At 34.7% G+C, this 12,739-nt stretch overlaps 1 protein-coding gene across 1 annotated transcript; it reads right to left on the bottom strand.

The window, feature by feature from the left end:
- Positions 1 to 7,418: 7,418 nt before the first annotated feature.
- K444DRAFT_611514 (uncharacterized protein) lies at positions 7,419 to 8,332 on the bottom strand. The gene has a single exon (XM_024879962.1). The coding sequence runs from the start codon at positions 7,941 to 7,943 to the stop codon at positions 7,656 to 7,658; it is 288 nt and encodes a 95-aa protein (XP_024738167.1). The 5' UTR covers positions 7,944 to 8,332; the 3' UTR covers positions 7,419 to 7,655.
- Positions 8,333 to 12,739: the final 4,407 nt, after the last annotated feature.

Here is a 12,739-nt window from a genome sequence, read left to right as displayed (position 1 = left end):
ATAGTCTAGTAACTTGTAGTAATTAGTTTATTAACTATTTGCTTCTCTAAGAAAATATAAAACTAGAATTAAGTTCCGATCTAATAATAATAAATCTCTTTCTTACTATTACTATTACTCTAACTCAAATCGACTTCTCTCCTTAACTTAAGACTTATATCTCTATTATCTAATATTAATATATAGGATTTACTTACTTGTCTTTAATTAACTAAGACTTTTATAAGAAAATTAATATTTTATTTTACTTACTAATAAAGGGAAACCCGACTCTTTATATACTAATAATATATATCCTTTATATAATAGCAGGAATAAAGTAATGAGACGAGATGTAAAGATTAATAATTTTAATATCTTAAGAATTTAAAGTTAAGGAGGAAAGGAGTGAGGTGTGGCAGTGGATAAGTAGGTATGGCCAAGATTACTAGAATGCCGAGCTTTGGAAGCGAGCTTGATTTGAACTATAGCTTGGAACCTTAGCTGAAACTAACTCCTTTAGCTAAAAACATATCTGTATTAATTATATAATACTAGCTATTATACTTAATTAGAATTAAAGAGATATTAGAGATATATTTAATAGGTATTTTTATATATAGATTTATTTATATTATTAAAAGACTTAGGCTATAAAGATATATTAAGGCTTGGAAATTATATAAGAATTATTTGCAAATAATAAGAAGACTTTAATAAAAAGCTTTTTTTTTTCTTTTTCTTTAAATATTAGTATCTATAGCTAGAGTTTATTCTTAAATATTAAACTAACTTATTCTAAAGAAATAATAACCGGATTAAAATCTAGAAAAGAAGTTTTCGGGCTTTCTTTTAAGGCAAATAGCCTAAAGATTTAAAAGGTAATTATACTAGGCTAGTTTAGGGCTATAAATAAGGCTTTCTTAATTTAAACTATTTCTTTTATATATATTTTCTTAGGCTAAATAATAATAAATAACCTAAAGCTTAATTAATAAGTTTTTCTCATAAATAAATTAGGTTAATAATTATTAATCTAATTTAATTTATTTATTTAATCTACTAATAATAGCTATTATATAAATATTAGTCCGAATATTTATAGCTTTTATAATTTTTATTAAATTCTATATTTTGCTAAATATACTAATTTAAATTATTTTCCTTATTACTAAATTAGTATAATATTTATTAATTATAGAATTATATATTAGAAGTATATATAAATGAAATTATAAGCTATTATAATTAAATAATATATATTAGGCTTAGTAAAAATACCTAATTTCCGGTATTAATATATATTAATACCAAAATTATAAAATATTAATTTCTAGAACCTAATTTCTTTCTTTAATTATAATTAACTTTAAAACTATTTCTCTTATAAGAAAACTTTTAGTAATATAGATATTTACTTAATTTAAGCTTTTTATTTAATTACTTATTTTATATTTTAGATTAAAACTTATTTTAATATAGCTATTTTAAGTAAAAATAAGCTTTTGAGATTTTCGTAAGACTTGCTTATAATAAGCATCTTAATAAGAAATATAAATATAAAGCTTAATTCTTTAAATATAAAATCTATTTTAAATTTAAGATATTATTAATTTTATTAATAATAATAAGTAATTATTTTAATAGAAGAACTAGAAATTATATATAAATATGTTATTATATAAGTTAAATAATAAAAGAAAGAGATAATTTAAGGGGTAAGAATCGATTTGGTATTAGTATATATTGATTCTTGTGATACCTGACTAATACCATCCAGTATTAATACCTTATTGATACCAAAAGTATTTTTGCCAAGCCTGGCACGTATCGTTTGCGCTTACTTTGTACGTTGACAAGTCTGAGGAAAACCGAGAACTTGTCCGCCTTGGATGTCCGATGCGTCAGGGAGGAGATTGTTGAGAACTATGAGGATTCCAGGTGCCACATCCGTCTTCTGTGCAATTGACTCCGCTGTGTCGCAAGAAGCAGCATTTGTAGGCGTTTCCTGAGAGACATGCTGCATTTACAGTTGGCCCATCAGACTAATAATCAGACAAGACGCTTGAATTCGCAATCATACTGGGAACCGGCAATAGGATATGATAGTCCGCACTTCTTCTGTACAATAGCCCAATCATCTGCACTAATGGCATCATAGTTTGAGAAGGGAGTTCCCTGGATTTGCTATTCCCCCACCGAAACGTTTGTTCTTACTAAACCTATGTCTCACTTGAGCAGTACCGCCGTTGCTCGGGCCAACCTCCCCTTCTGCTCAGGTCGAGTTAGAATGGCTCACCCCCGTGACGTATCCTATTAGAAACCGTTAACTTTTAACTAGGGGGTTCCGAATTGTGTAACTACTAAATATCTCTGAATAGTTATCCTTGCCTGGGGTGTCGAGTCCTTCCCACACCACTATATTAGTGCCTGACTCTATGATTTGCTCTTGGTGTTAGTAAGTATTATTCATGAAGTCCTCATATTTTTGAGCTGAGATGAACAAATTAATTCGGTCTAAAACCGGCAATAAAATAAAATAAAAGAATATTGACTGGCATGTGGCTGTATGCCTGCCTAATATTGTTATATTAATGCCTAACATTAATGCCTAATATTGCTTAGCCTTACGAGTTCTAACCTACCTTGACTTTCCAAACCTCAAAGCTCTGTTATGATCCCCAATGTGAGTCTTGGTATCAAAGATTGGTAAAACCTGTTCTTTATCATCTCAGAAGTGCCCCAGGATGGCGTATGGAAGCATTTCTCCAATTTACAGCAGTTCACTGCTGGATACTAGAAAGAATGAAATTCGACTCATTACTGTACTTCCAGAGGCAGACGGTCGCTCTCCAATTCAATGTACGATGGAAAGATTATGGATACAGGACTGGACAAACGACTATCAAGACTTTATAATCTAGAATCGGCAGATATCTGATCACAGAAAGCTCTTGCCTGACTGGTACATGCGCCGCGCCGCGCCAGACCAGACAACTCTATTGAGCTGGGAGCAATATGGAGGTGCAAAGACGATAATATTGATGATTGACAGGACTTAAATAACTAAGGTACAGACGGAGTGAGTTCTAACAAGAGAGAGAAAGGAGACCAAAGCCTCATTCTTATTCCCATTAGCCTTTAGCGATATGGGTGTTCCAAAGCACGTGTTCTCCGTGCATTATAAATTAGCAAATAAAGCATATAACTATCTATTAGTAAGCGTTAATAAGCTCCACAAGTGACGCATTACGAATGAAAGTAGAGAAGACTAAATTAGTAGTTAAACTAGTACTAAAAGGAATAGTAAGCTGGCCAGGCTAGTATATTATTAGTAGTATTAAATTATTAGTATAAATAATTTGTTAGTACTATAAACCCAGTATTACAAGGAAGTAGTTAGTACAGATAGATAATTAGTACCAGGAATATAGAGCTAGGTTTCGCCTGCATTATGTCCCTCGCTGAATATAGATATCCAGGCGAGTGGTCACAACTATTAGAATAATGCTCCCTGGGCTATCTGGATGGTTACCCACCACCTATGACCCCTTACCACTGAGTGGATCTTGTAAATAAGCCACATATAGTGCTTTAAAACTAACTTGGGCAGATCGCCTCGACCTCTGAAGATATTCCTCGTTGTTCAAGCAATTATCGTACTAATGTGGGCTGTAGCCGTCTGCGAGATACATCAACCCGATGAATAGACTACGAACTGGCAAACTTTAAAGAGCTGTCTGCACGCAACATCCAAGAAACAGCTACGGTAAATCAGATTATTCTCCTTGAAGAATTCATCTCTACTAAGTTGACGTGAAGTTTACGATTGATACGTGGTCAAAAGCTTCGAATTCTATAATCCTCCATCCACCTTGAAATGCCCCCAAAACGCTTGACGCGAAATGAATACACGGTCGGATAGATTTGTGCTCTACCAGTACAGCTGGCCGTGGTGGAGGTGTTGGACGAGGAGCATCAAGATCTGCCACTAGACTCAACCGACGCTAATTCATGCTCTTTCGGTAGTCGAGCACAACTTTTTTTCCCCTCGTCCCAAGGTTGGTTAGTAAGCTCGCCGCTTCTACTCAGGCGCTAATCACCCTCGGCTCACCCTCTCCTCACCCTCTCCTCACCCAGCTCACCTGAGTAACCTGAGCAGCCCCTGAGCAGGTACACACTACTCACTTACGCATTTGATCTCTAATTAGGCTGGATATAGACTAGGACCTTTTCATTTCATTTTTGTCAAGTTTTTGCAATGATCCCTAAGGAGCCCAAACAAGCTCCTAAGGGTGTCACAGCAGGAACAAGTCAATGTGAAGAAAGAGGCGTCCAGATACCATAACTTAGAATATCAAGGATAAGGAGGGAAGAAGGGCCTAGGAGGCCCCTGAACTATATACTTCAAGTTCTCTCACGTGACTTAGCGTCAGCTACCTCCACGTGACTAGGCTGGCACTCCAGCTAACGGACCAAAACCACGTGATCTGTTTACTTAGTACTTAGTCATGCTTTGCCTTATGCAGAGTTTCAATTCAGTAGCTAGAACCATTAGATAATGTAATACGTGGACCCCAATAATCCGTGACCAGTATTATTATAATATATATATAAAATACGATCCGTAACAGAAGTAGTCGAATCCCTCAACTCCGTTAATAAAGGCAATTCCAACCCCTTATACAAATCAAATGGCTCTTGCATATAGGAATAGTATTAGAATATTATTGCTTTTCTTTAGCCTTTAGCTACATAAAACTAGGCAATATAACACAAGTCATATAATAATAATCATATCCTCTTCGCCATTAATATAGCGTTTAATAGACGCCTGATTATAAGGATCATTAAAAAACGAGAGCTGTATTTGGGACTGTGTTACCTGGAAGGTATCCCATCGCTTATAGTAGCCCCTAGGCTGATTCCTTTCTACTAATAATACAAGACCTCTATATTCGTAGTACTAGCCCCCACTAGCTCGAGTTATAACGGCAGGAACAAAGTAATGGAACAATGCTCAAAGATCTATGATTCCAATGTCTTATAGAATCTAAAGCTAAGGAGAGAAGGAGAGAAGTGAGGTGTGGCAGTGGATAAGTAGGTATGGCCAAGACCACTGAAACGCCGAGCTTGGTTTGAAGCGAGCTTGGTTTGAACCATAGCTTGGAACCTTAGCTGAAACCAACCCGTAGCACCCATGTGATACCAGCCGTCACACGAGTAAAGTTGAGATATGACCTAATAGGCAGGCACAAAAGCTCTATTTGCATATCTGCAGACCCTACCCTCTCGTCTGGTATATAACTTGTAATTAATTCGGTGCTTTTTAAGCTACGTTTCCTTAGAGAATAAAGGGTTTCTACATTAAACACAACACTGAGATCGGGGAAAAGGCTTCCCCGAAGTCGAAGGTAACCTCCAGTTACGCTACCGAATTAACTCTTCCCCGGCGCTCTTTGAATATTAAAGTCAACGATTATAACCCTCTTTAACTCGATCTAGCCAGGGAGATACTTTACAGGGCATTTCACGGAGGCCCATGACCACGAAGGGGCTCGGTAAGTCAACGGTCGATCTCTGGCATATTTGTCGGCATTAACCTCCCAGAGAAGGTCACTAAGCAAAGTAATCTTTCATAGTCCGGCGAAGTATTCTGTGCCTATTTATTACCCAAATAGATTAGCGAGCCCGCTAATTGCGACTAGCTTATCCTTCTCGAAGGTCATATTCTTTCTTAAATAAAGCATGACTAGGTTATGCCAGGCAAGGCTTAGCCGCGGTATGTAGTCATTGCCTAACCGGCTATCTACATAGTGGTTTAGAGAATGTGTCTTTAGCCTATCACGCAATCTGGGCTACTCGAAGTCCCTCTGCCATTTCTCGAAAAGCTCAATAGGGTATTCTAAAGGAAACTTCTCGGAGGCGCGCTTATACCTGTACTCTCAATAAAGCTGTGCCTGGGTAAAGGCAAGTGTGCGTGGTAATAGCATGCGTTCTTGCAATACCCAAGCACGCGTGTTGAGCTTAGCGGTTTCGAACTCGGCATACCAGAGGTTCTGGTCCCATAGTTAATACCATGATATTAAAGCCTCGTTCTGGTTTTCCACCGATATTAAGCAAGGGCCTAGGTAGGACGATGGTCGCTTTTGAAATAAATCACCTATATAGTCGTTTAATACAGCGGCTGTAATATTTAGCAGGTATCCGCCATAGACATGTGCCATAAAAAATAACTCGAGATCCTAATCTTTATTCAAGTCTTAAATAATACATAAGGAATCTATCCAGAGATACTGGATTCCTAATTTTCGAGTAGTATAGATAGCGTCCTTAAAAGTCTTTAGCAAATTAACTAATAGGATACCGTCCATAAGTGCATGCAGATTGCTCTGTAATAGCGTATGAGGCTATATAGCTCTCTAATAGTAACTTAACGCGGCATACCATATCGGTGTTTTCTAGCCTTTAGTCTATTATAGTTTGATTATATCAGGGAACGGAGACCCTAATCTAACGTCAATTAGCCGGTTCGGGGCCCATTCCTTAGGAGTATTAACTCTATTACACCTGTCGTGCTTCAAAATACATTCGCGTAGCCACTCTACTACCCTCGCGAAGCTGGTTTCCGAGCATGTATTATAATTATAGTATGATATACTAGTAACTATAGACCCCTCTATTATGCGCCACAAGCGGAATTCAACCCATATTTATGAGATTGAGACCTATAAGAATGGTCTATTAATACCCTCATCTCATTACAAGTTCGTATTTTAGTAGGGCCTTATGAGTAAGCGGAATGTGATTAGTTAACCATTTGTCTGAGCGAGTAATAATAGCTCTAACTAGAGGGATTTGAACTTGTTTACTATAGTTTCACAGAGGCGGCACCCTTTATTAGCGGCACCCATAACTTTAGCTACGGATCTCTCATACTCCGGGCTGTCCCTAAAGCATCGCCATTTGTCGTCGTGGTTACTCTGCAGGAAGTCCCTGTAGTCCTCACAAAGCGCGGCTTTCATAACTATTACTAATGTGCTTCGTATTCATAAGCTTACCATGAAGCGCGACACAAGCCATATAAATACTTCAAAGAATAGAGTGAGAGTTAAGGTGCCTGCCCCTTGGTACTAATAACGAATCAGATAGTATACGGCGGGCCTGGTTTAGAGGATTTGTTTATATCGGGTATATAATCAACTATTAATATCAATATGAAGCGTGATAATACGTTACTAACCACTAGATCCAGGCCACTGCGCTAAAATTAGAGGGTTTGCGGCCCTACGCAAGCTTCGGGGAAACCTTCCAATTTTACCTGGATCTAGAAATCTGCCTTACTAGGAGGCAAGATTACGCGATCTGCCTTCCTCCTTTCCTTAGGGGCCCAACCCGTACTCGCAAGCTCGTCCCGGTCAGGCGTATAAGCGTGTCTAAGAGGGTTTATTTAAGAGAGCCTTTTGCTTCGCGTGCCGCGCCTGGTTTGCCTTCTTATTACGTTGCCGGCACGCATTACAAGTAGAGAATCGGCCAAAGTCTATAAGGGGCCTCTTCTGATTACAAGAGGAGCAGTACTAGTCTTGCGGGCAGTCTTGCGGGCCGTTTATAGGGGCTATAGAGCTCTCCCGGCTCTCTTACAGGCTACTTTGGCCCTCCCAGCTCTCTTCCTCTCCTTACAAGCCTTCCCAATACTCCCCCCTGCCCGCAGACCCTTCCCAGCTCTCCGTACCCTCTTCTTCCTCTTCCTCTTGCGGACCCTCCCAGCCTTCCCAATGCCGGTACGGGCTCTTCCAGCGCCAGCTCGCAGCCGTAGAGTACTCCTTCTTTTTGTAGAAGGCCGTACGGAGCTCTTGTAAGCCCGTTGGACCCTCTCCCGCTCTCGGTACGCCCTTCCAGCTCTCCTCTAAGGTCGTAAAGTCCTCCTCGCTTAAGGGCCCAATCCAATGCTCGTCCTGGAGCATAAAGCTCTCTAACTCTCCTTATACAAACCTCCCGTTCAAGGCCCCACCTCCCACTCTCTCTTTCTCTCTAACCACCGCTCCCGGGCTCTCTCCCGTTATAATCGTGCCCGGAGAGCCTTCTCAACGACCTGTCGGGCCCGTATTAGCCTCCGTGCCCGCCCGTCTTGCGAAACCGGCTTCCCTCTCTGCTCGCAGTAAGAGTCGCGTCGTCGCTCGTGGCACGCGAAGCACGTATACGCCCGTAGATTCGTCCGATCGAGAGGGAAGTCGATTATCGGCCGGATACGCTTATACATCAAGCAGCGGTCTACCATACGGGCTAACCGTGGGATCTGCTACTGCTCTTCAGACCATAGGATCCGTAACTGCTCCTGGTATGCTATAGAAAGCATAAGTAATAATAGCGTACATAGCATACGTAAAGTGTGTTTGGTATTCCCGCACGGACCTGCTAGTAAAAAATGGGTCACGTGGCGGTGTCCGTTTTATACGGGCCATTACGTGGTATTATTTAGACGAGTTTAGGGCCGCTCCGCTAAAATTATTACTGGCGGCCCTACGCAAGCTCCGGGGCCAGCAATAATTTTGCCCTAAACTCGTCCCGAGTAGGTAAAGTTTTATAAAGGGCCATTATAGCCACATCCGGGCTCGCAAGCTCGCCTGCTATGGCGTCAAACCGTACTGGAAGTTTTAGTATTCCTTATATAATCTATAACCTTATTTTTCTTTTAGGGAGCCCCAAGAGCTAGCGAGAGCCTTAAGAATTCCCCTTACCCCACCCCTCCCGAGCTTTAAAAAATCGTAGTAAAAGCCCCTCGCATCCCAGAACTACTAAAATATAGAGAAAGGTACTCGAGTATCCTCTCTATTATCCCAAGCTTAGCTCTAAGGATTTGGGCGTAATCGCGTTCCGATGCGCGATTTCCTAGAAGGGAGAGATTCTGGCGTTCCTCACGTGACCCGCTTTTTCCAGGAGTACTGGGAGCCAACCGCTTAGGGTGGTCCGAATATAGGACAATATAGAAGAGGACGAGTTTAGGGCAAAATTATTGCTAGCCCCGAAGCTTGCATAGGGCCGCTAGTAATAATTTTAGCAAAGCGGCCCTAAACTCGTCCCGAGTGGGTTTGGAATTAAAGGGGGCATGTCACATGACAAAGGCGCTGGCCGAAGTCATGTGACTTGGTAAAGGCTTTTAGCTAAGTATATAAATCAGGTACAGACTCTTTACGGACTCTTTACGGATGGTATAAGAAGAAAAATAGCCCGTAAGTATATAAAGTCAGTTATAAGTAAATTAAAAGCTAAATAAGACCTTATAATATTTCTGGATATATTATATTACTTATATAATTTATATTAGGGAATAAAAGAATATAAAGCCTTACTTATAAGGTTATTTATAAGGCTACTATATAAAACTAGTTATAAGAAAAGACTAGTAATTATAAATCCACTTTTACTATCTCAAATAACTAGCTTTATAACTTATTAATAATTATTATAAAGAATAAAGCAAATAGAAACTACTTATAGGAAAGTATAAAAGATAATTACTAATTTATAAACTAGAGCTTAATTCGTGAAATTATTTATAACTAGCTATTAAAGTTATTACTTAGTAGCTATACCCGAATTAAGAATCTCCTAAAGCTATATATTAATATCTGTAATTCGTTATAAAACTCTTTTTATAAATAGAGATCCCGTAAGAATATTACGGGTATATTAATCTTAAGTTATAAATTAGAAAGAAATAGATCCGGTAAATAAATATTTTATAAGACCTCTAGAAGTAATTCTATAATTTCAGGATTTGCTTTATTTATATTAGCTAAATCTATTATAAAATATATTCGTTTCTGGCTAGAAAATATATCTAGGATTATTTAGTTAAGCTTATAAACTATATTATTTAGAGTTAATAAAATTACTTATTTACTAAAGGCCTAGTAATTATATAGGGCCTATAAAAGTCGCTCTTATAAATAGATATAATTAATTAGGTCTGTAACTAACTAGATATATAGAATAAAAAATAGGAATATAATCTGCCTATTTAAAAACAAATTATATAAAAAACTACTAATCTAGTTTATAAAATCCTATTTAGACAAGCTATTACGGACCCGTATATTAATTTATAATAATAACTAATAGAGCTATAGCCAGATTTATATTTATTATAAATAGGCCCGTATTATATTAGCTTGTAAATTATATAAAATTACTAGTAAGATCTAAGTAAAGTTCTTTCTAAGAATTATAAGTATTTTTTTAAAAAGAATATTATTTACTACTAATTATAAATTAATTATTAGCTAGTATATTACCTTAAAGTAATACTTATATTATATAGGTACCTTATCTCAGATAATTAGGTCTATAGATTATAAGAAAGCCCCGAGCCGGCTCGTTTTAGTAATTATACTTATAAATAACTTATTAAGCTTAAATAGGATCCGGAACTAGAAATAAGATATATATTTATTCGAGAAAAGAAAAGCCATAATATTTATTAATACTATATATAAGACTACCTTACCTTGGCTATAATAATAGTAATAAAGAATCTTATAAAGAAATATCTTACTAGTTCTATTCGGGTCTTATAAATAAAAGTAAGTAGTTTATAAATTATTTATAATTACTATTATAATTATTTGAAAATAAAAGTACTAGTTTATATTTAGCTAGGCTTATATTATAATTATTAGTAATATCTTATAAGTATAATTAATCTATAAATTAGCTATATAATAGTTTATAATTTAGTTAAAGATATTTTTAGATAGGGTAATATTTATAAGTATTTATTAGAGATTTATAAAACTAAAACCAAGTAAAAAGAAGATATAATTATAATAAGAATTAATTAAGAATAATAAGAAATTAATTAATAAGTTATAAATAAGTTTACGAGCTAAATTATTATAGAAATACTTCTTATACTAGTTCCAGATTACTTATATATCTATAATTAGCTACTAGTAAATACTTATAAAAAAGAATATTTATAAATTATAGCTAGTTATTAATAGAATTATCTTATTAAAATACTAGAACTACTTCTAATTATTTTTTACTAAGCTATAAGTAATATAGATAATATAGTATATGAAATAATAAATATCCTTAATTAAATAAAGCTTATTAAAGAATTATAGACTATATATAACTATTAGTAAAAGCTATAAATAGAACTATTTACTTAAAACTAGACTATAATAATAAATATAGCTAATACTATATTTTTATTTATAGTATTTTTATATTCGGGTTTTAGTAACTTATATAAAGTATTATAGAAACTCGTAATATAGATACTAGTAGCTATTCTTATATATTATATTATACTTAAAAAAGATTATTAAGATTAAATAAATATTTATAACTCTATTTATAATTTACTTAAATAAGAAATTATTTATAAAATAAATTATATATTATTTAGGAAAATAGATTACTAAATACTAGACTAGAAAGAATTTCTAATATATTAGGTATTTAAATAGATACTAGAAAGCCTTTATAAGGCTTATATATCGAGCTTAAAAGTATTAGATAATCTTATTATTTATTTCTAAAACTATAATAATTATATAATTTATTTCTTTATAAATATATTTATAAATATATTTAATTACTTATATAGAAATATAAATCTTAATATTAATATAAGAATAAAATTTCTAAAAAAGATATAAATTATATAAAATAATCTAGTAATTATTATAAATAATTTCCTAGTCTAGAAAGCCTAGTTTATAAATTATAAATATATAACTATTATTTTAATACTAGTACTCGAAATACTTATTCTTATAAATAATTATTATAGCTATATATAATAACTAGTATAAGAATATAATTTACTAAGAATAGGATATTAGAAACAGGTATAAAATAAAGCTAAGCCAGAATTACTTAGATGAAATAATACTAAAAATCAAGATATTCTCTCTACTTTATTTTATAGCTTAGTATTTTCTAATATATGAGATTCTTTAAACTTTAAGCCTTTAATTATTATATTAATTCTGCTATTATATAATACTAAGCTTATTTAACTCGGCCTATAGAGGTAATATAATACTACTAATAAAGGACCTGTATTTATTCTTGGAAAGTAAAGACAGAATACCGCTTTTAATATTTAATAACCTCCTCGAACTATAAAGAACTAGAAAGCTTAACTAGAAGTATAATATCCTCTATAACCTAGTTAATCTCGGAGCCTAATTCTTAACTAGAACAGATAATATTTTCTTTCTAGTAATTAGTTCTTTACTAATATAAAAGAAGAAAGACATTATTTTTTATAACCCGGTTAATCTCGGAACCTGATCCTTAACTAGAATAAATAATATTTCCTCGATACTAATAAGAGTAAAAGAACTAGCCCTCTTCCCTAGTATAGGAAGAATTAGTAGTAGTTCACTGATTTAAAACAAGAAAAGATAATAGTTAGTTTTAGTTTACTAACTTAAAACTAGATAAGATAATAATCGGTTATAGTTTACTAATATTAAATAAGAAGAACTTATTTAGTACTTATCTCTATAGCTAATACCCCTTCTAAAGCTACTATAGACGGCCCAGGGCCAAGTACTACTACTATAAGTATATTAGATAAGAGGCCCTAGTATAATAAAACGAAAAAGCCGGACTTTAATATTATAAACTCATATTACCGGGAAAGCTATTATAATACTATCCCGGAAGAAAATATTAAGAAGCGGCTAGCTGACTTGGAACTCAAAATTAGTATAAATACTCCGAAAATAGATAAGGCCTA

This window comes from Hyaloscypha bicolor (genome assembly GCF_002865645.1).
Source record: "Hyaloscypha bicolor E unplaced genomic scaffold K444scaffold_56, whole genome shotgun sequence".
Classification (NCBI taxonomy): Eukaryota; Fungi; Ascomycota; class Leotiomycetes; order Helotiales; family Hyaloscyphaceae; genus Hyaloscypha; species Hyaloscypha bicolor.
This window is presented reverse-complemented; position numbering and strand designations above follow the sequence as displayed.